Source organism: Pleurodeles waltl, chromosome 2_1 (genome assembly GCF_031143425.1).
Source record: "Pleurodeles waltl isolate 20211129_DDA chromosome 2_1, aPleWal1.hap1.20221129, whole genome shotgun sequence".
In the NCBI taxonomy this organism is placed as follows: Eukaryota; Metazoa; Chordata; class Amphibia; order Caudata; family Salamandridae; genus Pleurodeles; species Pleurodeles waltl.
Genome location: NC_090438.1, coordinates 621241712 through 621268804, shown reverse-complemented (window position 1 = coordinate 621268804; position 27093 = coordinate 621241712). Strand labels below are relative to the sequence as shown.

The 27093-nt window shown below is 41.9% G+C and overlaps 1 protein-coding gene across 2 annotated transcripts in view; it reads right to left on the bottom strand.

The window, feature by feature from the left end:
- The window catches only part of SUGCT (succinyl-CoA:glutarate-CoA transferase), a 2876649-nt gene that overhangs the window by 2212585 nt on the left and 636971 nt on the right, over positions 1-27093 (bottom strand). For both annotated transcript variants that reach the window (XM_069215909.1, XM_069215917.1), the window contains exon 9: positions 22838-22933. In XM_069215909.1, coding sequence (XP_069072010.1) covers positions 22838-22933 — 96 coding nt within the window. The remainder of the gene's footprint in view (positions 1-22837; positions 22934-27093) is intronic.

Genomic DNA, 27093 nt, shown 5'->3' with positions numbered 1-27093 from the left:
GTTAGGAGAATATATCCAGATGTGCCCATGTTGAAACCTGCAGAAAATTATCAGCCGCAGGTCCCAAGGTATTACAGCAGCGACAATAGTACAGGAATGATTTTAGACCCAGCCGCAATGGGAGGACAGAATGGTCACAACCCAACCATGGTACAAGCTGAATCAACCCAGTTTTTGATGCCTCAAAAGCAGATGCAGGGGGGAACAGCACATGCTCAAATGACGGGGAGTCAGATGGGCATGCCGGCAATGATGACCCATAGTGTGGGAATGAACATGTCTCAGAACATGGGAAATGGACAGAACCCAGACGCGATATCACTACCCATTACTGTAGGTCCACCGGTACCTTTGTACAGTCAGCCTAACTTAGGTATGAGCGGTCAGGGATCAATGCTGCAGAGTGGGACAGAAAGGAGGTGCATAGAAAACACTCCAGGGATAACTCCGATAGCGGCTCAGCCAACTGTATCTGGATCCTTGATGGAGTTTAGTCCCATATGTGCTCAGTCAACACTGGTGAGGTCGAGTCCCCCACTGATAATACCTCTAACATCGAACACTGAAAAGTTGCCGCAACCATCAATGGCAGTCGATGTGAACGCTACACTGATGGGGTTGAATGCGCAACAGCTGACACAGTGGTTCAACAGTCTGAATTCCACACAAAGCTCAGCCAGTGGGAAGGGAGAAGATTATATGAATAGGATGAGGTTGAACATGGAAGCACAAGAATTGGTGGAAGGGACTATGGGTGTGAATAGGTTAGAGTCCTACTCAGAAGAAGAGCTGAGGTATCTATGTCCCAGGATTACGAAGGAAGTGAACAAGGTACATAAAAGCTTGCAGGAAATAGCTGACAAAAACGGGGTTGACATAGACAAGACAAAACACCTGAGCAGAAGCTACAGGTTGGATTTTGGGACCACAGATTTTGAACACATGAGGTCAGCAGGCATGAAGGCGCACCTTAGAGAATTGCTGCAGAGTGCACAAGTGTTGAGGTGTTTAGACAAGTGGGAAAGCAGGTGGGTAAAGAGAAAGGAAAAGAGGAGGGACAGTGCTACAGAGCACAATGAGAAAAGACCACAGAGTAGCGAGGCAGTAACCATGTTACCAATGAGGGAGACAGCAGGTGGAAAATTAATACATGTACCATGGCACAGAAGCGACATTCAGTCTTTTACGGACGATTTTCCCAAACTGAGAGAAAAGCCGATTGAATGGTATCAACAGACTGATAGGTTTGTGAAGCTTGCAAAGTGTCTCTGGGAAGACCTGAACACTCTCTTTGAGATTGTGGTTCCAGCAGACTTGTGGGAGGATTGCAAAAGAGCTGTAGGTTGGCCGACAAGTGAACCGGAGAGAGACAGGGATACGGGTGCACCATCACCTATGGTGATGAGCTTGTACTATAAGGTGATTGAGCATTTGAAGACGAAGGTTGCCGCGAAAAATGTGGATTGGCAGAAGATTGATCGAACTGCCCAAGAAGCTAAAGAGTCGATTCATAGTTACTATGAGAGGTTGCTGAAGGCGTTCAAGAACTACAGTGGCACGGAAACAATAGAGGCGAAGGACATGCTTCATTTTGTGTTTAGATTTGTGGAAGGGCTGAGACCAGAGATAAGGCAGATGATAAAGTCGCATTTGATTTGCTGGCAGTCGAAACCGATTGACGAAGTGTTGAATTATGCGAAATACTGTAGCGACGAAATTGAGGTGAAACAGAAAAGGTTGAAAGAGAAGGTGATGATGATGCAGCTTAAGGCAGATCAGACAGGTTTGCAAGGTCTGCAAGGGTTGCAAGGGTTCCAACAGCAGGTACCGCAACCGCAGCCGCAGTTGCAGGGAAACATGGCGTTTCAGCCACAGGCGAGAGGCAGAGGCAGAGGAGGTTTTGTGAATAATGGTCCGGATTTGAACACTGTTGTGAATGGTGTGCAGGCAATGAAGAAGGTGATGCCGTGTCACGTGTGCGGAATAGTCGGTCATTGGAAACGCGAGTGCCCGATGGTGGTGCAGGAAGGTGCAGGTGCAGGTGTTGGTCAGCAAAACAATGATGTCAATGCATTTCAGACAATGAGGGGACCGAAAATGAGAGGTCCAAATCCAAATTTTCAGACCGTAAATCAGTTGCAGGGATTACAACCTATGCAGCCGCAGCAGATGCAGATGCCCCGCATGCAGATGACGCAAATGCAGCCAATGCAACAGCAGTTACCCATGGTACCTAATCAGCAAATGCAAATACCATTGGCACCAATGAGTCAGCAGCAAGTGATGGTTCCTCCACAGGTCTCGGGTCAGGTAATGAGTACAAATGGCACCGTACAACAGTTCCCATTACACAGAGAGAGTGGAATAAACAATGTATGGGAGAGTGATAGTTCAGGAGAGGAAGGAGATTGTGTGCTTGCAGCATCCTTGGAAGTTGATCAAAAGGGTCCGTACGTGGAGGGAAGAGTAATGGGTCATCGTGTCTCATTCCTGGTTGACACAGGAGCAACACGTTCAACTGTTAAGAGCATTGAAGTACCAAATTTGCCACTCTCGGGGAGGACAGTTCAAGTGGTGGGAGTAGCAAACAGGCACCTGACAAACCCAATTACAGATCCGGTACCAGTCAGCATTGGTAACTATCAAGGGTTACACCAATTTGTGGTATGTGACTCAAGCCCGATAGCACTGTTAGGGAGAGACCTATTGTGTAAATTGGGTTGTTCGATTATGTGTTCGAACGAGGGAATAAAAATACAGACGAGCAGTGATGGGGAAGAAGAGGACAGTGTAGAGGGGGATGAGATGGAAACTGTCGATGAAGATTATCCTCTGATTTGTCTGTTCCCGATGATAACTGAAGAAGATATTCCAGCTGAATTACGGGAAACAGTCGGAAGGGAAGTGTGGGATATGACAGGGAAAGAGGTGGGATTGATGAAAGGAGTGGAACCAGTGAAAGTGACTGTAAAGCCCAATGCAATCTTTCCCCAGACCCCACAATACCACATGGCACAAGACACCCTCATGAAAGTTGCCCAACTCATTGACGAATTTGTAAAACAGGGAGTGCTGAAAGAAGTGTTAAGCAGTCCATGTAATTCACCAATCATGGGACTAATAAAGCCGAGTGGAAAGGTTCGACTCGTGCAGGACTTAAGGAAAATAAATGACATCATAGTCAAATGCTGCCCTGTAGTACCGAATCCAGCTGTGATAATGTTCCAGGTCCCTTGCGATGCTGAGTGGTTCTCAGTCATCGATTTGTCACAAGCGTTCTTCTCGGTGCCTCTTCATGAGGACAGCCAATTTCTCTTTTGTTTCAAATTCTTAGACAGAGTGTACAGTTGGTGTCGAATTCCTCAAGGGTTTTCTGAGTCACCGTCAATATTCAATCAGATTCTAAAGAAAGATTTGGAAGCATTAGAATTGCCATTTAAGTCAACTCTAGTACAGTACATTGATGACTTACTGATTGCATCAAAGACAGAAAGTGGCTGCACAGCCGATACCATTGCTCTGTTGAACCATTTGGGAAGGAATGGACACAAGGTGTCTCCTTCCAAATTGCAGTTCTGTCAGAAGAAAGTGAAATACTTGGGTCACCAGATAGAGAAAGGGTCGCGGAGAATAATGAAGGAAAGAATAACGAGTGTACTTCAAATGAGTCCACCAAAGACAAGGAGGGAGGTGAGGAAGTTTTTGGGAATGGTGGGCTATTGTCGCCAGTGGATTCCCAACTTCTCGACTCTAGCAAAGCCTCTACTGAAACTGACCCAGAAGGATGCCTTGGATCAAATTGAGCTGAAAGGAGATGAGATGGATGCTTTTGTTGAATTGAAAGAATGCATGTGCATGGCTCCAGCTTTAGGTATGCCTGATTACACAAAGCCTTTCACATTGTTTTGTCATGAACGTGATGCATGTTCTTTGTCTGTCTTGACTCAAGCCCATGGTGGCATAAACAGACCAGTAGCGTATTTTTCAGCTACCTTGGATCCGGTCGCAGTAGCACTTCCAGGGTGTTTGCGCGCCGTAGCAGCAGTTGGTATCAGCCTCACTCAGAGTGAAGGAATAGTGATGGGACACCCAGTAACAGTCATGGTCCCTCACTCAGTTGAGATACTTTTGACCCGCTCCCGAACGCAGCACATGACCGGAGCAAGACTCACAAGGTATGAAACGATAATTCTGGGCTCACCGAATGTGCAGCTGAAAAGGTGCACTACGTTGAATCCAGCAACCTTGCTTCCTGGAGAAATTGCTGAAATTGAGAACGCTGAAGACGTCGAGCATGACTGCCTTCAGGTGACTGAATTTTGCACAAAACCTCGACCTGACATTAAGGATACTAAGCTTGATGAAAATGACCAAATTGTTTTCGTTGATGGTTCATGTCTAAGAGATGGGATGAGAATTTTGAAAGCAGGATATGCTGTATGTACTGTAACAGGTGTCTTGGAAGCGGGGTGGCTTCAAGGAGTCTATTCTGCACAAGTAGCAGAACTTGTAGCCCTTACAAGAGCATGTCAACTGTCTGCATTGATGAAAGTCACCATTTACACTGACAGTCAGTACGGGTTTGGGATTGTGCACGACTTTGGACAACTATGGTCACAGAGAGGGTTCCTGACTTCTTCAGGATCCCCAGTGAAAAACGGGGAAAGAATAAGGGAATTGTTACACGCCATTCAAATGCCAGCCGAAGTTGCAGTGGTAAAGTGTAGTGCTCATACAAAAGGACAGGACTATGTTTCTCTGGGAAATGCATATGCGGATCAAGTCGCAAGATTTTGTGCCTTGAATTGTATATTACTCAGAGATGAATGGAATTCGATTAGTGAACCAGAACTCGAACCAGCTGAAGCATTTGCCTTGAAGGTCGTAGATACAATAGATGAACTAAAAGCATTACAGAATAACGTCAGGGAGGATGAAAGAGATTCCTGGATTAAATCACAATGTATAAAGAGACCAGATGAGTTATGGGTTTCAAATGAGGGAAAATTTGTCTTGCCAAATAGTCTCTTATCACAGCTTGCGCGGTTTTATCATGGGCAAGCTCACCTAGGGAGAGATGCCATGATACGATTGTTCAAAACTGATTGGTTTAACCCCAGATTTCGTCAAGCTGCAGAAGCAGTTTGCCATCGATGTGTCACTTGCCAGCAGATGAACCCAGGAAAGGGAACAGTTGTGAACGCGAGCCACATTGGCAGAGCCAGTGGCCCATTTAGTCGAATGCAGATGGACTTCATTGAAATGCCTGTGCATGGAGGTCTGAAGTATGTGTTGGTGATTGTGTGCATTTTTAGTCACTGGATTGAGGCATACCCCACACGTAGAAATGACAGCCTTACAGTTGCAAAGCTATTGTTGAGGGAGTTAATACCACGTTTCGGATTCCCGATCTCTTTAGAATCAGATAGGGGAAGTCACTTCAATAACGAGGTGATAAAGTTACTTTGCGAAGCGCTGAACATTGAGCAAAAGCTACATTGTAGCTATCACCCTGAAGCATCAGGACTGGTGGAGCAGATGAATGGTACACTGAAATCAAGAATGGCGAAAATATGTGCATCGACAAATTTGAAATGGCCTGACGCATTGCCCTTAGTGCTAATGTCAATGAGAAACACCCCTGATAGAAAGACTGGATTGTCTCCGCACGAAATTCTCATGGGCAGGGCTATGAGACTTCCTGCAGTTCCCGCAAACGCGCTCTTGAATATCACAGATGATATGGTGTTAGACTACTGCAAGGGTCTGGCTGACGTGGTTCGCTCTTTTTCTCACCAGGTGGAAGCCACCACCTTGCCACCGATCCAAGGTCCAGGACACGCACTGAAAGCAGGTGACTGGGTCGTGGTAAAGAAGCACGTGAGGAAGTCATGTCTGGAACCCCGTTGGAAAGGCCCTTTCCAAGTGATCCTGACGACAACTACCGCTGTGAAGTGTGCGGGGGTTCCCAACTGGATTCACGCCAGTCACACAAAGAAAGTGTTGTGTCCCACAGATGAGGAAGTTGAAGCGCTGAAATTACCAGTGCCTGACAAAACAGTGTTGAGTGCTGAGACAGAGCAAAACCGAACTGAAAGCGAACAGGCAGAAACGGGAGAGAGAGAGATATTCTCTGAGGACGAAGAGACCAACTCGCTTGGGGGAGACCAAGGAGAAAGTTCAGACAGCGACGAAGCAGCTGAAGGCGACAAAGAACCTGAAGCAGCTGAGGGTAGCAAAGAGCCTGAAGCAGCTGAAGGTGACAAGGAACCTGAAGCAGCTGAAAGTGATAAAGAGCCTGACGAAAGTAACGGTGACGAAGGGCTCGAGAAAGGTGAAAAAGCAGGGGAGCCTGATCAGAGGAGGGCTTTCCCAGAAGCAGACGATACAGAAAAGGGAAAAGAGAACGTGATTGATTCCCCAGAAGGAGGGGACAAGGCAGAACAGAACGAAACAGTTCAAGCTTCCACAGAAAAGATTGCAAGTCCATCAAATGGAAACGGTGCAAAGAGAAGACTAAGTATATCACCCATAAAAGAAAGGACTAAAGAAAGTTTGAACGACGGAGAAAGGCCAAAAGTGAAAGAGAAAAGAAAGGAAGTGACTGTCGTGGTACCATCCTCAAGTGAGGGAAAAGACTTGGCCAAAGAGGAAAGTACCAGTAAGGCAGAATTAAAAAGAGAGGCAAAATTGAAAAGGAAAAGGATACCGAACAGAAGGTATTCTGGTCCTGAATGGGCATATGTAGTTCATGACGATTGGACTGACGAATTTGTATCTCTTAGCCTCGAGAACGAAGAAGAAGAGATACCAATAGAAAAGAAAAGTTTTATGGACTCTGTTGATTGAAAGGGTGATAAATGACATTGCTTGCTACAATCTAACGTGATACAAACAACCAGCTGAGACATTGCTAAACCGGATGAGACTTTTGCTGAACTGATAAGAGACTGAGTTATTGCCGAATTGAGACAAATGCTGCTAACCGATAAGTGACTGGCCTCTCGAAGAAGACGGTGTGAACATTGTGCTCGTTCAGCTTTGTAACTGAATTGCTAAATAGTTTCTTTATAGGTGCTTCTAGCTCTCTGATTCTATACAGATCATGACGCAAAACAGTAGAAAGAAATATTGTAAATATGTGTGTATAGGCTTGGTAATTGCATGTGTACTAATAATAATGGCAATAGTGCTTACAATGCATGGTAAGGGTGAGAATGAGAAAATTGATGCTTCTACTTTTGCTCCTGTTACTGTCACTGAACTAACTGCACTGAAAAGACTAGAATTAGATGAGAGACACTTGCATGATAAGAAAGAGCTTTCATATAATGTTTTCTATCGCTTGCTAACAGAATATGTTGAGACTATGGATGCAAAGGATTGTTATGTGTGTACACAGATACCGACATCAGTAAAGGAAGGGGTGACTTATCACCACATGCCTCTTACATACGGGATTACATGTAGTATAGTAATGTCTAGGTTTTATGGTCAGACTAACATACAGTATTTTTACTCAAATTATGATGTTACCTTTGCATATGTTCCTATAATAGCGCAGCTAAGCCAGATTGCTAAAGATTGGGATGCAAAAATAATGAGGGAATTTTTCGAGCCAATGCAACCTTTTGAAACGGCTCACGCTCATAGGGAAAACCTTACCTGCTCGCTCTCGGCAATAGAAATAAGCTTTTTAGATCGCACAGATGATAGAAGAGCACAAATGAAGGCGAAATTAGAAAAAGAGCTACATAAGAGGACTTCAGTAGATAATTATGATTTTGCAGCAATAAAGACACAAGGGAGAATAGCTTTAGATGCTTGGCATGTAGGGAAATTTTGTATATATCGAGGTGAATCCTATTATGACAATATTTTTGTAGGAGAGAGTGAGTGTAAACATACGTTTATCTTTAAGGCCAAAGGACATTCATGATGAACGGACTTGACCCTGTCATTCCAGGTGTATATTACATTTGTGGGTATAATGCCTATTATTGTCTTCCAAAGGGATGGTGGGGGAGATGTTATTTGGGTATAGTGTTCCCAAAGGTTTATCAACTGGATGACCTATCGATGATTCAAAAGACATCTGGATCACATCGTATCCAGAAAAGAGAGACCGCAGCTGCTGTGGTAGGAGATATATTTGGAGCAATGATTCCTTCGTTGGGAGTTGTGCTGAATTCCATCAAGATAAGAAAGTTGTCTACTATAGTGGATAACATGTTGACAAAGTTTTCAGGAGCTATAATCCTGATAGATGCTGAACTTGCAGCGGAAAGAGCTATGACTCTTCAAAATAGGCTTGCTTTAGACATTCTTTTAGCAAAGGATGGCGGCGTTTGCAAAATGCTTGGTGCACGACACTGTTGTACGTATATTCCAGACAATAGTGTGAAGATTAAAACTATGCTTGCTAATCTAACAAAAGAGAGTGCAGATTTGAAGGAACTGAAAGAACCAGGAGTGTGGGAGAAGGTTGGAAAAGGACTTGCTTCAGTGGGACATTGGATTGGGGGAATTTGGAATGGAATATTGCTAAAAATAATACAGGGAATACTAATAGTATTAATTTGCATATTTGGAATTTGGGGAATAAAAAGGGGAATAATAATGATTATGGAAAGAATTAGAAGAAGGAAGGAAGAGAAAATAATGAAGAGAATGGCAGAAGAATACAAAGCGAAAACTAGGGGAATTAAAAGGAAAAGAGAACTGACAGAATTTTAATGGAATAAAATTTGTGGGCATGATTTGGTGTGATGACAAGTAGTCATCAGAGGAGGGATTGATGAAGCTGAAATTAAGGTTTTACATTTATTAACGCATAAACGTAGTGTGAAATAATCATGTGTGACTTTAACCGAACTAATAAAGATTGTACGGGGACAAAATGTGCCCTCATAGTAGTTTGCCAACATTTATAAGCGTGCTTTATATAACGTGATGTATTAGAATTGCAATAATCCGACATAATTACAAACGTGTGCTACGATTTGCTTGCTTGAAATGTTTTAGCTTAGCATAACTTTAGTGGAGGCTTTGGCCTAGTTGCCTGGTCTCACGGTTTAGAGGCTCGTATTTTTCTAATGTGCTAATAAACGTGTATTTCTGCTTGAAGCTGTACTTTTCCACTGAGATCGTTCACATGCTTATCTTAAGGTTTCGTGCCAGCCTGGCATATTTTCTCTTTACTCCAAGGTCGATCTGCAGGTGCGGACAATGGAAGCTCTGAAAGTGAGTTAATTGGTATAAAATGTTGCAACTTGCGTACCCGTCTCCAAGGATAATGTATGCTTAAGTAAAAGCTTGAGAACTGTTGTTTTTGATTGGACGATTTGAAGCTAACCTATGAACCCTCCAATGGAAGACCCTACTGGATTTGAACTGTTGTCTATTTAAACCAGGTGCACGAGAAGAAGGTAGCCTTTTTGCAGCTTTTGCAGCCATTACCAGCTCGATACCCGCCATTTTGCAGGACATTGCAGCTATTATGGCCCACCTTGCTGTGACGCCATTTTGAGAGACCTTGATGCTTTCTCTAATCGAGAGAAAGAGACTTAAATGATTCTTACCCTAGAGACTTTAACTTTGACCTGTCCCTTGCATGAAGTAGTAGTTTTACCTTGCCGCCGTGAGGAAACTGCCCCGTCCACCCCTGTCCCTTTGTCCCCGTCCCATGCTGATCGAGAAACGGTACCTGTGAGACGAAGACTTCCTTGAATGCTGATTCTAATTGGTAAATATGACAGGAAATTGTAAAATTGCATTGTGTTTCTTTTAGGTAACCAACTGCTGATTTTGATAAGAGCCCTAGTTAGGAGTTTTCCAAATTAATGTTGCTAAATTGTTTTTGCATGAAGTCCCACATGCCGATGCTAATTTGAGGTTAGACGAGGATTCCTTTTGTCGCACGATGCAATTTGAGATCTTGTTATGCTGACTAAATGTATGCAATTAGTTCATTACAGATTATAGTTCTAGTGATTTGCATTGCTATCATCGAATGCCTTGTTATTCAAATGTTACATAGATTGCACCTGTTTCGCCGTTATGGACAGCTATTAATGTTCATATATGTTTATCATTTGGTGTTGAGACACATTTATATTGTGCTAGCTTTGTTAATATAGGGAAATAAATTCACTAACTTTGAATAAACTGGTGTGGTTATTCCTGACTGGAAGGTCAGGGTTCGCCGAAATGTATTCTGGATTGATTGTTAAATGTTATGTGGATCAGGGCATTGCTTATGTTCGTTATTGATTATTGGATTGTATTAAATTGACTGATTAAGGGTGTCGAGGGTCTCACTTAGTCAAAAGGTTCATCGGCCTAAAGAGCGTCCAAAATACAGGTAAATTATTAGTACGGAACGCTCTATCAAGTGTCCAGACCAAAGTTAGCCCCTTCACATGAATAACTTCAAGTTGTCGTACTCACGATACGAGCTGCCATAAACAGAAAACTGTGCTAAGATCCAGCAGAATAACTGGTTAGTAAATCTAACCTATATTTATTCTTTTCCAAAGGCAGACGTACAACCCGTGTCTTTCTTTTTTGTTATTTTAGGTTGTTATTTGGTCTTGAACCCCCTCTACTTGGGCTCATCCTCTCAACGCAGTGCTGAAAATATCCTGTGTCGATTGTATAAGCACAAAAGTCCATGCTTTCGCCACAATTCCGGTTAACCAGTCCAAATCAGAAGTAACACAGTGCGACATAACAGATCAAAATGACGCTCCAGCAGTTTCACACACAAACCAATTAATTCAGTGGCTTTACTTGAATTGGCATTAGTGCCTTTTAAAATTGGAACAAGTGGTTTGTGATCAGTACACAAAAGGACTGTCATCTCCTAAACAAGACCTACATCTTTCAACCACCCAAATGCAAGCAAACATCTCTTACTCGATAACAAATAGAAATGCTTTTGTGGTCCGAAGGTATGAGGCGCAAATGTCGCCGTGTGCACAGATTTGCCTCCCCCTTTGGACAATGGGTAGCATCTTCTAAGGCATGTAGAGACTGAGTAAAGGTGCATTCAACGGACACATTTCTGTCAAAGCGGCTCTCTGTTCCACACTAAAAAAAAATTGCATTTTTTTCTTCTTCAACTCTCTGTGTAGTGGCTCATCAATGGTCATACATTTTTCAATTAACATAGTGTAAAACTTGCATATGCTAAAAGCTGTTTACTGTTCTTTAGAATTGGCACATCTTCAACCGCTTGCGGCAAATCCAGCAGTGGTTCAGTGCCTCTAATATAAAGCATATAGTATTCATTTGTTTTCCAGCAAACTTAAACCTCTGCTCTTCAGGGTTTGGGGCGTTGTGCCTTTGTATGTTACTTGTAGTTCTTCCCAAAAGCCAAAATGTCATCCTGGAACGTCATTACTCCAATGAGCCCTTTTACTACTTTGCCCAAGAGATGAAAAACAGCTGCCACAAGGCATGCTCAGATGGCACAATGCAATACTAAACTAAACCACCAGGTATCACAAAAGTAGTTGTCTTCATTCTTCTGCCATTAGAACCTGGTAATATGTGGGCTGCACATATAACTTGGAAAAAACTATTTTCCAGACAGTATTCGTTAGACCTGTCAGCCTTAGGGTGGTCTTCCCCCTTCCTCCTCCATTTTTCTGAACTTGTTTCTGCTGGTATTAGTACTCTCTGCACTTATCCACTGCTAACCAGTGCTAAAGCACTTGTGCCTTCTCCTCTAAAACATGGTAATATGGACTTATCCCCAATTTGCATATGTAATTTACTTATAAGCTCCTAGGGCCTGTAAATTAAATGTTACTAGTGCGCCTGCAGCACTGATTGTTCCACCCACTTAGGTAGACCTTTAACCATGTCTCAGGCCTGCCATTGAAGAGCCTGTGTAAGCAGTTTTAAACTACTATTTCAACTTGGCCAAACAAACCTTTTGCCAGCCCCAAACATTCCTTTTTAATGCATATAAGGCATCCTTATGGTAGGCCCTGGACAGCACAGGGGACAGGGTGCAATGTATTTAAAATGTAGGACATGTGCTTCTTAGTTTTACATGTCGTGGTGATGAAAAACTCTTTAATTAATTTTTCACTACTGCAAGACCTATCTCCCCCATAGGAATGTGCTGAATTTGCCTTATTACATTTTGTAGTTGTAATTTTCAAATTGGACAAGATAATTCTTTCAAGTTTGGCGTTGCTGGAATCAAAATTTTAAATCCTAACTCAGGATGAAGTCGGATTTTAAATTTCAATTCTGAAAATGCTACTATTGCAAAGTTGGCATTTTCTTGTCTTGGCCACCTGGTGCCTGCAGTCTGTCTCTGGTCACCTGAATGGGTGCACTTGGGCTTTGTGTATTGCTGCTATAAAGCCATACACCATAGGAGCTGAGGTGTGACTTTATGGGACATCTGGGGCAGTATGGGAGGATGGAGCTGGACACAGCATCTTTTATATCTGAATAGGCTGTGTCCTGTCCACACACAAAGGGCCTAACAACCCTATATTGTCACTTCAGCCAGCTGGGAGCTGGGGCAGGGGAGGCAGGGAATTTCTTGCATTTCAAAACAACTGTCTAGAAGCTTCTCCCACCTTTCAGAACCAGGGCACCAGTGTATAAAAGAGGGACCTCACACACTATCATTTCAGTACACTTCAGGGCCTGTGGATAATCTGCCAGGAAGAAGGACTGATGTGCTGCTGAAGGACTGTCACTCTGCTGGATTGCACTCTGCTGGACTCCTGCTTTGCTGTGCTGATCTGCTGCCTGCTGCCCTCCCTCCTGGGTGAAGAGAACTAGACCTGCATCTCTTGAACCCGGAATCCAGAGTGACTCCAAAGGCTAGTTGCCTGGCCTCCAGATCTGAAGTCTCAGGGACACAACAGACATCCAACAAACATGCATTTGCACCTGGTCTCTGCCATCTGTGAGTCTACCCTGCCAAGGGGTGCCACCCCAATTCTGGACCCTTGGAAGTGGGCCTAAGGTGCTTGCCAGCAGAACCGATGCATCCTCTCTGCTGAATGATGCATCCAGAGCAGAACTGACATCTACTCAGCTGAGCGGCACATACTCAAGCAGAACCATAGCATCGCCTTTGCTGCGTGGATCGGACCCATTGCAAAAGATTTGCATCACCACCTCATCCCGCATCTTGGGTTTGACGCATCATCCTCGAAAGTGCCATTGCACCACACTTCCCCGGAGCAGGTCCTCGCATCTCTCATCGACAGCAGCCTTGATGACAATGGCAAACATTCGCATTGTAGCTTCACCACTCATAGCAATCAACGCATTACACAGACTCTGCAACGCATCCCTGACACTAGCTTTGCATTCAAGCCCCATTGACGGGATCCTTAATGTTGACCAAGTAGGACTTTGCACAGCAGCCTCTCTGCATCTTGGTATCAACACATCGCCTCAGCTGCACAGTGAATCTTCAGCGTGGATCCATGCAGCGATCCACAACCAGGATTTAAGATAATTTGTTCAGTGGGCCTAATTGGTTGACCTGAACTTGTGACTTTGCTCCGGTCTGGCACAGCCAGATATCCACAACAGCACATTGGGCTTTTTGGTCCTATTTTTACTTAAAACTTTAAAATACAATATCTCCAGTTCTACTTATTGGACTTTTGTGTTTTTGTCTTGTTTCACTTATCAAGATCTACTTTATGTTTCTAACTCTGCTGTGGGTTTCTTTTGTAGTGTGTTTGCACTGTGTTACCATGTGAAGCGTTGCACATATACGTTACTGACTGTCTCTAAGTTAAGCCTGACTGCTCTGTGTCAAGCTACCAGGTGATTGAGTACAGGTTAATTTGGGGTTTGCTTGTGTCTTATCCCGACAAGTATTATGGTTGCTGCTTGACCAAGGTTCACAATGTGTCTTCTAGTCCCTCATTCATTATCTTTTATACTATAGGCTATTTTCACTGCTTCACACTTCGTAGTAAGTACTCTTAACAAAGCAACGGAACATATTGATGGTTTCTGTAGCTTTTTTCTTAGGCAGCTTACGAACATTCTTCTTGAATCTCTAGCCTGCCTCCTAACACTTATCCAGTATCTCTTTCTTATCATCCCTAAAAAGTATTTCAACAACCACCTTTTCCTGTCAGCCTTAACATTGAAGCTATATATTGCTTCCAGATAGCCATTAAATGCCCTGAACCACTTCCTCCAAGGTTTAAGTGGTTCACTGCCCATCTGCAAGAAAAGTGACAGGGCTTATAGACTGCACATAAAATGTAAAATGATAGAGGTCACAAGGAAAATGATGTGCAGTGACACTTAAGTGGTTCAAGGAGTAAAAGTGCCTTATTACAGAAAAAAATCCATAGCTATGTCTGAAAAAGAAATCCACAATATGCCAGCTAACAACTTTGACTTTATTCGCTGGCTAACCAAAAGTTTGCTCACTGCAAAATCTTTCAATAGCACTAAGAATTCAGAAGTTTCTGAAAAAAGTTCAGTCAGTACTGCCAAATCACTCCTTGTAAAACAAAGAGCCTCCCCATCATAATCAGAAGTGGTTGGCAGGGTTGGTGTGATAAAGAGTCCACGCATAAAGCTTAATATAAGACCAGTTAATTCTTCTGTGGGTACAGCACACCAACGCTCCCTCCATGCTGTCTCATCCACCCTCTAGACAACAACAGCCTGGGCAGAATCCTCCAGCACCAGGCACCCATCAGGCATTCTACCTTCCACTTTCTACTACCATCTGTCCATTCCTTTCATACACAACACACCTTCCCCCTTATACAAAAAATAAATACTTAACAACCCCTTAACAAATATCTATACTAATCACAATAACGTAAGCAACAATTCAATTGGAAAAGCAAAAATATTTGAAAAGTAGTTAAATGTAAGTTAATAAGCAGTAGAACAAGTAAATAAAAAGAAACATTTAAATATTAACAATAAAACAGCACATAAAAATCAACAATACACTTTGGCTAAAACATTAAAAAATCATGAAAATTCAGGAAGGGTTCATATTAAAACCAAGCCAAGTGTTCCCTGGGTGAAAGCACAGTAAACTAAGAATACTTATTACCCAACAACATAATCATTTAAGTACTTGGGCTTAACACTCACTCTCTTCGATTTGGTATCTGAAGATCTTGACTTGAAATCTTTGACCCCACTCTTTGAGGGCTCACCAGGAAAACTGAGACCCATGAGCTTAGTAGTGTTGATCTGTTCCTCTGACTTAATCATAGTATTAGGCCCAAATCCTGAAAGACCACCATTGACATCGTAATTCCAACCACTGGTGCAACCAGCCTTATGCTTGGTTACCACACCTTCTGTTTTGCAACCTTCATTTTGCTCCACATCTACTATCCTCTTCCTTAACCGAATTCTTGGAAATGTGCACCACAGTGGTTGTGGGCAAAAACCTACATATTAGTTTCTTAACATTCTTAGGTTTCTTAACTCTCACATGATCACCCACCCGAAATTCTACTTTAACCCTCATAAAATGATCATATCTGGACTTGCTCTTTAATTGCGGCTGTTCCATTTTAGTTTTTACAGCGTCCAAAATACTTGCAACCTGCCCCATGCTTCACATTCTTTCAACTACCTACTGAGGAGACAACCTATTGAAGGAACCTCTTGCCCTCAAAAGGCGGAACTCATGTTGTGGAGTGCAGGGTTTTGCAATAGCTCCAAATTTGTTCTGCAAGAGTTTCTTCCCCTTCCAACCCCAAAGATAGAACTAATTGAATGGTGACTTTTAACATGCGGTTGACTTGCTCCACCATTCCATTGCCTTGAGGACTGTAAAGGGGCGTGGTGAGATGTTTAATCTCTAAAGACAACAAAAGATTTTGCATTTGTTTAGATTTCAACTGCACCCCGTTGATTGTGACCAACACAGAGGGAACCCCCTCACAGTGAAACAGATTTTTTAAAAACAGAATGACACTTCTGGTATAGGGCTCTCTCATAAATTAGTAGGCCTCCGACTTAGAATGATAATCTACCATAACTACAACATACTTCAAATTTTCACCTAAACTATTGATGGGGCCAACAAAGTCCATTCCCAATTTTTCCCTGGATGAATTGGGAAACTCAACAGGACACAGGGGAATATTGTGAGTGTGCAACAACTTATCATCTAACAAGCACTCTGAAAACCTGTTCAGCAAAATTTCCACATCTGCATCTATACCTGGCCACCAATAGTACAAACTGATTCTTTCTTTAGTCCCTGTTACACCAATATGTCCTTGATGTGCCAATCCCACCAGATTGTTCCTTAGTTCTCCTGGAGGTACAGCACATTCCCTCTCATAATTAGTCCTCCTTGAAAACTCAACTCCCCTCTCACTCTGCTTAAACCCTTCAATTTTTCAGGAACTGAACTTTCTCCAGGTCACCCCTGAGTAATCAACTCCCTTAGTTTCTTCAAACTCTCATCTTTGATGCAACTATATTTCTAATCCTATTGTGAAATTACATTGCTGGCTAGCAACTACTACACCATCCCCCAGTCACACCACCAGCTCTTCATCCAAGATGGCATTCTGTGTGTCATCAGTATTAGTGGTACACCTGGGTAGGAAATCTGCTCTGCAGTTTCTCCGCTTAGGAATGTGTTTGACCTTGAAAGTGTACTCATAAATCTTTGATAATAACCTGACCAATCAAGGGCTGGCATTCCCAATGTTCTTAACATGTAACAATGATTCCAAGGGCTTGTGGTCAGTGGTCATCACAAATTACTTTCCCCATAAGTAAGTTGCAAAGTATTGAGCCGAGAAAATATGTGCCAGTGCTACCCTTTCAATTGTGCTGTAATTTTTCTCAGCTGTGTCAACCTTCTGGAAGCAAACGCAGTTGTGTTCTCCTTCCCCTGCACTGTTTAGCTTAGCCCAGCTCCCAAGCCCTTGCTACTTGCATTAACTGTGACCACTGAGGACACACTGCCCCTGTATGCTTGAAGGGCTGATGCTAGAATAATAATGTATATTAATTGATTGAATGTGTCTGATTGTTCTTTTTCCCCAGACAAACTTTGAGCCAAACATCAACGATTTTATGAGAGGTTCTGTCTACAAAGTGAAATTTTGTACAAATCTTGAGTAATACTCACATAGCCCTCAGAAGGACCTTAACTGGTCTTTGTCAGAGGAAGAAAGGCACTCTCTTATGGCTATTAACAGGTCCTCCTCAGACAAAATCCCTTCCGATGACAGATTGTGCCCTAAGTACTGTACTTTGTCAACCATGAACCTACATTTCTCACGCTTTACTCTAAAGCCATAATTGTGCAACAATCCCAACACCTTCCCAACAACTTGAGATGAGACTGAACTAACTCTGTGAATATCAAGATGTCATGTTGATCGGCCAAGACTCCATCCAGTCCTCCTGGAATATTGATGTGACTGAAGCCAAACCAAATGGCATCTGCAAAAACCTGAATGCTACAAACAGTGTGCTAAAAGCTGTGAGTGATTGCGAGTCTTCTGATAACTCGACCTGATGATAAGCTATTCTAAGGTCAAAAGTAGAGAAAACCTTGTCTTTCTCACCTCCCCCAAGTTGAGCCGAAACCTCTTGTATTTTGGGGAGAGGAAAACAATCAACCAAGATGTTCCTATTTAATGACCTAAGGTCCACACAAAGTCTCAGTTTTTCAAAGCCACTACAATAGGTGAGATCCATTGTGACAAATCTATGGGCTCTTTACCTTTATCTGCATACAGTTTTTTCAAATGTTCCTCCAAACTTCCTCTTATGCTTAGGGGCTCACGTCTCACTTTGTGTGATATAGGCAACACACATGGCTTGAGAATGATGCAATGCTCAAACCCTCTTACAAGACCCAACTTCTCCAAGAACAAATCATCATGTTTCTCCAAAACATAATGCAGGGATAATCCTAAAGAGCATGCTTCTCTTATTATGGCAATGGGGCCTTACAAAGAAATGGGATGTGTGGTACCAGACCTTAGTACCATCCAAACTGCCCCTGAGCTTACTATTCTAAGATACCGAGGCCCGTCCCTTCCACAAAAACTTTTAGTGAGAATGTCTCTGTCCCTAAATCTAATGTTTCGTTTTTTTAGGCATCCCACCATCTCAATCTCCTGACCACCAAATGCAATAGTGTGAATATCTGGACAAAGCAAAGCAACTTCCATACATTCTTACTCAAATAACTAATCATAGTGGTGGGAGAGCCAGAGTCTATTGTCACAATCATTGCCACGTTTCCAGTCAACAACTCACACTCTGCATCCCAAGACCCTACTTTACCATTTTGAGTGTTGATCATTTGTACCCTCATTACTAGTCTACTATCTACACCGATGCTGTCCTTATCACCTGAATTTAGGGCAAGTCTTTCCTACAGCTGGACAGTTTTTGAAGCTTGCAACATGACTTTTTGACCCACTCCTGAAGCATGCACTGGAAGTATTATTGTTGTTTTTGCTCAGCCTTTTTGTTTCTGCAATGTCGACTGGTCTGGAAGCAGGGCATACCACAGCCACAGCCTCTGTGACATGTTGCTTGTCTATCCTAGTTCTCTGGAGGTCATCAGTAATCTCTCTATGCCTCTGGCAATTTCCAGCATTTCCTCAAGAGAGGGATTCCTGCAACACAAAACCTTTTCTTAAATCATAACAATTGACCACCAGATGGCCTCTGAGATGTTTATCCAATGGTGCTTCGAACTCACATGTTGAGGCTAAGACCTTAGTTCTGCCATGTATTAGTGTATGGATTCTTGTTGATGCAGTTTATATGTAAAGGAAATCTGTGTCTCCCCACTATGACAATTAAATCATCATTAAAATGAGTTTCTAGTCTCTGAACAGCTCCTGTGTACACATCCCATTCTGTTGATGGTGGTTGATGATCAAATATTCATTGGCCTTCAGATCCTAAACAATGATATATTAAGGCCATTTTGTAATTGCTGTAAATTTCACAGCATCAATGATAAACAAATAACTGTCAAAGCCTGGTTCTGGTAAAAACGAGATTGGCAGGTTAGCAGTTTGCATGTTTATGCAAACCCGAAACAATTATTGTTTGGATTTTTTTGTGCAGAAATTAGCAACTTTGGTATCCAAAACAAAGGAAGCAGAGAGATGAAGTAGCGAGAGCATCATCAAAATCAACAAATTATGAAGCTGCTAATAGCCATCCAATCAGAGCATCAAATACAATATATGTGAGATATCCAATCACCAGGAAGTCACCTTCTTCAGTCATCCAATAACAAGGCAGCTTTTAAAAATTCAATACAAGTCTTGGATACTTAGCTTTGTTTGTTTTACAGTTCCGTAGCGGACACAGATGAATCCCCTGCCAACCTGGAGAACCATGACGGTAAGAGCAATGGTAGTGATAACAAAAATTAAGCACACCTCAAAGAATTTGATAAAGCACACTGCTCTTGTTGCCACTTCTTTATGAAGCCACCAGCTGCAATGCTGAGGCGCAAACTGGGAAGAATGTGCTCCTTCAGCACATGCCCCTCCTATAGGCGCCTATGAAAAGTGAGATACATTGAGCGGACGTCCCTTCTGCTCATATATCCAATACACCCACTTCTCCAGTGAGCGCGCAGCAAAGGCAAAATACTTGTCTTGTGGAGGGATTGGAGGTACAGCTTTCTTGCACGATGCCTGCAGTGTTCGTCAGGAGCTCAAGTTAGACCGTGGACTAGTGATCGGGTCTCAAGCGTAACTCCTGCCCTAAAACACCGATTGAGGTTGGGCGTACATAAAGTGTTCAGAAAATGCTAAAGTTCGCTGAAATGAACTTATTTCAAGCATGAAATATTAAATATGCTGCATCTACCAGATAATGTTGTCTTCAACGTAAAAAGTACATTAGTCCTGTGCATGGGTTCATGGCTGCTTTGTTTGGTGTGCTGTGGTCTCCTCATGGCCAATTTGGGATAGGGTACATGTATAAAGCTTGATATAAATCCACTTTATTCTTCTGTAGGGACAGCACACCAACACTGCCTGCGTGCTGTTTCAACCATCACTGACAATAATTGCCTGGGCTGGAATCCTCCAGCACCAGGCAACCATCAAGCATTCTTTCTTCCACCTTCTATTCCCCCCATTCCATTCCTGTCATACACAACAATAGGCAATGTGGCAATAATAAGAGCAAAAACAGAAAATGGCCACCACATATGCATGTGTGTGGTTACATCCCTGACGCTACAAACCAAAATCTCTTGTTTCTCACTAGCGAAGGAGATGCATCAATCAGATGAAATGGTGTCTTCAAATATTCAACTTCAAGCATTCCAAGTACCAGTACAAAGGTCTCCTTCAGCTCCCAGATCAAGTTGGAGATAGCCTTCAGGTATATTTGATACTGGGAGTTCTCAAATCCATCCACCACTCGTCCTTTAGCACATGCGGGAGAAGAATAGATCTCAGTATCCCTACGCAGTGCAGGGGGGGGGCACCAAGTGAGAAGTTGCAGAACTGATCGTAGGTGTCAACAAACAAAATCATGCAGCGCTCATCACCAATGTTAAGAAAAGAACACACTGTGCGGAAGAAATGAAGAACAAAGTTGTATTTATTGACTATAATGGGAAAAGAAGGGCAGCCACCTTCTGTTGCCTTGACCTCGCCAACCATCTTCTCTCTATGCTGCTAATCACATCACACTCCTGAATTCTGACCTCACAGAGGCCACTCACAGACCACAGAGAGAACACTCCACAGCATGAAGCTGAGAGGTAAAACAAACTGAGAAGGACATAATAGGGTATCCTTAAATTGGTAAAACTTGATAACTCTCGGTTAAAGAAAGCAAGTATAAGGATCTGCTCAACCAGGGAAAACTTCATAGCTCTCAGTTAAAAAAACAAAAGTAATGGCACAGGTTATGGTCTTCAACCCTTATGGAATACACACCCTAAAGATGAATTAAATTAAGTGAGGAAAAAAGGTGTATTTTTTTAAGAGTTAAGGCAGTGCCTATTGCTCAAAATATCATGAGCACGAGTCACAAAGCCAACTTTGGCTATAAAGTACCTTGACAGACGAAAATGGCTACATTTGCACCTTTCAGGAATTCACAAAGGAGTCACTATGGACTTCTAAGTGAGGAGGACGGAGAAATCAACATTAGTAAATCTCACAAAATGGGTGGAAATGGGAGAAATAAGGCGTGGTTGGCCTCCTAATTTTGTGAACACTTCAAATGTGTACGTTTCACAAATTGAAACCTGACATTTTACCACCCTGGAAATGATCCAAGACCTAATTCAGTCTACGGCTGCGGTAACTTCCCTTGGACTGGAAAGGGAATGGATAATTCCCAGATTTACTGGGACTGTAGGGGAATGGATTGCTCTGCTAGTCAAAAAAGGGGAAAATTACCCTGCTTTTGCACATTCGGCTGCTCTTCCTACTGTGGAATTCTACACTGCGTAAAATTCGAATAGGGGAATATTGGTGACTTCAATTCACATGAGAGGTGTTTTGTGAATAGTAATAAAAAGTGTAAAAGTACAACCAGTGAAAGTCATCAAACTCTGCCCGTACTTTTACATTTTTTTGTGAATGACGCCCGGGATTCAAGAGACTCGTACGGTTTAGCCATTGAGGCGTGCAGGACTGCTCAAAATCCTTCTAAACTCTTGTGGCCGGTCTCCTGACAGGAATGGAATAAAATTGGAACAATAATAATTCCCAATCCGTGCTAAAAACACAATCTGGCTCAGAAGGAAGGAGAGAGGCAATGAGGAAATGATAAGTTAAGCATATAGACACATTTATCATAAAAGCATAGCTCCAGAAGAAAGTATTCCTTTTTATATTTTTCTTCTTTCTTCTAATAATAATTATTAAGAATTGCTCACTACCCTCGATTCAAGAGAATGCTAATAAGTGAGATGAAAGTGGTATCTTGTAACTCAAAACTTTAAATAATGGAAGCAAGAGGTGACAGTTGAGACTGAAAAGACTGTATTAAGTAATGCCACGTGGCGCCTCAGAAAGATATTAGAGTGACAAACTGGGCAACAAACATAATTCTAATAAAAACTATTCCTAGATGGGCGGCTATTGTCATTTCTATGTAACGCGTTACTCTAAAAGGAAGAAATCGTAAAACTCACCTTACATGCTTACATGAAATCTTTCATTTAACCATGACAAAATATTATACATTTTGTAAATCATTCAAGCTACAATGTACAGGAGGTATTTTGAGATCTCGTTTCTCATAGAGCTGGTAGACTACACTCTTCCATGCCATCGCAGGACTGGAGGAAACAGGATTAAGAAGTCACTGTGGCTCACAATATGTTCAGTCAGGTCAAACATATTAAGAACAGTCCAAGCAAAAGTAAATTATTCTGAGGAAGACACTTTAAAGATGCCAACTTGCAGACTGTTCAACAATGGCATGGATTTAACCAAACTAAGTGATATGGTGTCAAAAGAAAAAATGCTCAACACACTGAACAATATGTACAATAAGAACATTGCATTGGCAAATGGAAAGAGGTTGTGTGTGCAGTATATAAACGCTGCCAGGGGCCACCGTCTATCCAGGATCTTACGTTTGCTAGTGTCGGTGCTTGGTCTCCGGCCATTTCAAATTTGGGATATTCTAAAATGACCCTGCTGATGGATACATTTACGTAGCTGATTAAGTAATCGAACACTGAAACCGATTTGTATGTCAATGCTGTGTTGGCCTGCTTACATTTCTCAAAAAACAAAACAAAAGTCTATCTAAAAAAAGTTAATATATATTATATAATATATAAGCATCACAGAAAGATTATTTGTGTTTACAGTACCTGATAAGGAACAATGCTGCCATGTGCAGTGCCCCATCGTTTTGCTTCTATTCCCCCATTCAGGTAATTTGCTGCAATGTGGGTTAAACAGGCCACCTGCACAGGGAGGCAAAGTGTAGTATTTAGAAACAAAGCAGAGCTTGTATATTTCACCAAATATTGACATACAAGCAAATGACGGAGCCACTGTCACACTGCCATCTTTAACAAAGTTTATAACCTGTTAACAGTATAAAAAGGGTGTCATATTAAGTGCTTAATTTGTACACGTGCTTGCAGGTGAGAGCGTGACTTATTTTCCATCATCAGACTTTGAGCAAGATCAGCGAAGAGATCAAACAAAGAAGGGAGGAAGAAGAATGAAGGAAAAATGCATGAAAATAGTAACAGAACGCACAGGGTGATCAAAGTATGAGGCCTGAGGTGTGATTTACACTACTGAGTTGTCATGGTATGTAACAATCCGGCGTTCGGTACCACCACAAGGGGCATGCTAAGAAAACGTTTGGGCCTCTCTACCAATCTGCAAATACATTAGTAACAGCAGGGTCAGTGAATAAGTGCAACGAAAGGCTTTGTGGACCATATTGAAAGTAATAAATATACCAAATTGTGCTCGAATTGAACTCGTTCACATAGATATCAGAAATGATATTCGTCCGTCCTTGCTAGCTTTCCTTTCAATGGCCCCACAAGCTGGGACATCACAAGACCCTTTTTCTTAATGTTAAAATACAAGAGTTGCACGGCAGTGAACAAGGGTATAGGTAAAATAATTTAAATTTTTCACAGTGGCTAATCAAAAGTGCCCAAGACAATAACAATAGACAATAACAATATCGTGAGCTTGCATGCACCATCTTTTTTAGGCCTTTGAATGAAACCTCAATGCTTCAGTTGCATTTGTGTGATATAATGAAGGACTTCTACTTCACGTCCATTGCCTGATCATGGCGCAAAAAAGATGTCTGAATTAAATCTAACCACTTCAAATGCCTCTGGATAGCATTCCATTCCATTGTTAGGATGGGAATCCCGAGGTGACTTTATCATACATACTCAAGATGCAACACTGCTGAAGGCCAACAAGCCAAAATACGTATAGGGTTGATTGTGTTCCCATTGAGCCTGGGCAAGGAGTAGCAGTTTAGGCTGGGCTATTCCTTTTTGGGATGGGCTTAGACAAATCTGCATATGTTAAGAGCATATAAAAGGATACAGTGGTATTTTACTAAGAAACATTTACAGTGATTAAGATTGATTCTGGCTTTGGCATGGATAGCTTATTTTGTTGTGTAGGTGAGTTTACTTAAATCGAATGCATCTATCAAGATATAGCACCTGACGTCGCTGGGCTAAAGGGACTCAAACTGTATCTCAGTGCTAAGGCCCAAAAATGCTAAACCTGTATGGCATATTCACGTACAGAAGAGATGGGATTGGGTAACTTGAGAGCGATTGCTCCTTTGGGATGGGTGCGAAGACTGATTTGTATGTAGTGGTTCCCTTGAAGACTGATTTGTACATGGTGGTTCCCTTTTATCGATGACACTGACAAGCAAAAAATGATGGAATAGCAGAGGGAGTTTATAGTGGTTAAGACTGATTCAAGCATTTCTGTATATTCTTCTTTCAATATCTTTGTGTTTGTCATGTCCACTATTTCCTCTTTATTGTTGTGCAATTTTGGATGGAACTGTCTCTATATTATGCTAAAGAAAGTTCAGTTAAATTATGCAATAGTTAGTAACTAGTGGCTCTGAAAAGAAGACTCCTCAATATGCATAGTGATAACTTCTTTATTCTCATAGAAGTACTGGTGATGCAGATCCTCTCCCGCTCTTGTTGGCTAGCAGGTCTCCCAAACTCTGCCTTCCGGGTAGTGGTGCCGCTTGTTGTTGGCCTCATGTTTGCGAGAATATGAACTCACATTGTAAGTTTATGCTCCAATATTTAAGAGGAGGAGTGGTCCCACAAGGGCTGAAAGTGTACAACATCCTGGGTCTCTTCAGACATCTACGTACATTTCTAGAAAAATGGACAATGATAGCACACAGGTGTTCGAGAGACTGGATGTTGCTTATAGTTGAGGCTGCCAGGGAAATGGTGGAAAGTCTATTGAATGAAATGGCAGAATTGGAAGCCAATATTAAACAATCCAATGCTCTTGAAGAGGCCACAAAACTAGAAGAAGTAGAGAAAGAATTAACATCTTTAAATGTTCAACTACTAAAGAGGAAACCCCTATTTAAGGGAGAACTATTAAAAGTAAGGTATATACCAAGAAGACAGTTCCTGTAGACCACGTTGGAATACTAAAAAGGTGGTGACATTTTCCGACACCTCAGATTCAGACAACGAGGGAGGCTCCCACCACTTTGATCAGACAGGTGGTAGGATACATTTTGATCAAGAGCAAGGTAGGGGCACCCATTTTTTAGCCATGCGAGGAAGGGGTGTGGCACAAGGAGGCCATGCCGGCAATTCGATTTTCAAGAGGGATACATCCCGAACAACAGCTAGCAATTTCTGAAGACAAGAAATGGCCAGAATTAGAGACAATTAATCAAATACCTATTTTAATCTCTTGAATGTCGTTTTGGATCCACCCATGAAAACCTTAGTCACAAAAGGACTTTTATTCATCCCACTTACTAAAGCAGACAGATTTGAATTGTTTAGTGATGTAGTTTCATTTTTTTATGGAAGTACGCCTAAAAAATAAATTGGACAGATACAGAGCTTGTAGAGACTAGGGAATTCAGTGTATCAGGTCTAGCTGTACCATCTAGATTCACTCTGTCATTAGAACAACTGGGTCCGTGAGTTGTCATATTAAAAAAATTGGTTATGAAGAAACAGAAATAATGCACTCATTTTGTTCCAAAACCTACTTCAAACCTATAGAAAGAAGAAGAAAAAGCATTGACAACGTTAAAAGAAAACAGAAAATTCACAATCAAAGGATGTGATAAAGAAAGAGGTATTGTGGTACGGGATTTCAAACAATACATGGAAAAGATGACATATGTTGAACAAATGACATATGTTGAACAATAGTGTACAGGGTTAGACTGACCCGACAAAACATGTGTCTAATCAAATTCCATGTTGGACAACATCAGTACTTAACTCAGGAGTGATTTGTGATAAAGAGTATTATTTCCTTAATGTTCCTAACCCAAGTATGGCAAGTGTTTGTGGAGTTCCTAAAATTCATAAAAATCAGTTGGATCCTTCTTACAGATCCATAGTTACCACCATTGGATCAGTTACGGAACCTGTGTCTAAATATGTTGATGCTTTCCTGAGACAGGTAGATCCTAAGATTAAATCAGGGATACCAGACACCCAGCACATGATTAGAACAGTAGAAGGACTTAAATTCAATCCACAGAGAGCGCCCCTGGTAAACTGGATATTGAGGCATTTTATCCCTCAGGAAGCAGCAATTGAGGCAGTGCAGCAATTCATGCAATAATATCTCGGGGAGGCCCCAAAAACATTTATTTTGGAATGTTTAAAGATTTGAATGCGAGAAAACACCTTTGAATTTGGAAGCCAACTTTATTCACAAACTAAGGCAGTAAGTATGGGCGCATCTTGTGTGCCCATTTTAGGGAACATCTATATGAGTGTCTTTGAAAATACATTTATTCATAATGAGATTGCCCCTTTCTTTGAATCGGTGACTCATTGGTCGCAGTACATTGATGATATTTTTTTCATCATGGTTGGAGAACCAGAAGAATTGCAAGAATTTATCATATGGCTTAACCTATGTCATCCCAATTTGAAGTTTACAGAGAACAGTAGTAATCAGGTAGTAGAGTTTCTAGACATCTTGACATGCCACAATAGTGGTGAATTGTAAGCAGACTTATTCATAAAACCAACAGCACGGAACACCCTTTTTCCTTTCAGCATCTATCATCCAAGAAATCAAAGACAGAGCATTCCCTTCAGCTATTTTTTGTCATTAAGACATAACTGTACTGATGTAACAGCTTATGATGATAAGGCCATTAATATGAATGAAAAGTTTCTAATTCGAGGTTATCTACATAAACTCGTTAGGGAAGCTTACAAAAGAGTGAGATTTTATGATAGAGATCATTTGTTATGCAGTCAACCACAACAAAAGGAGTCCAAACTAGGAAGAAAAGATTTGCCAGATTATCAATGCCCATTGCCACATATTAAACAGCAATGCGGACCAAGGAGGAACCATCCCCAAACTGCTATTTGCACATAGG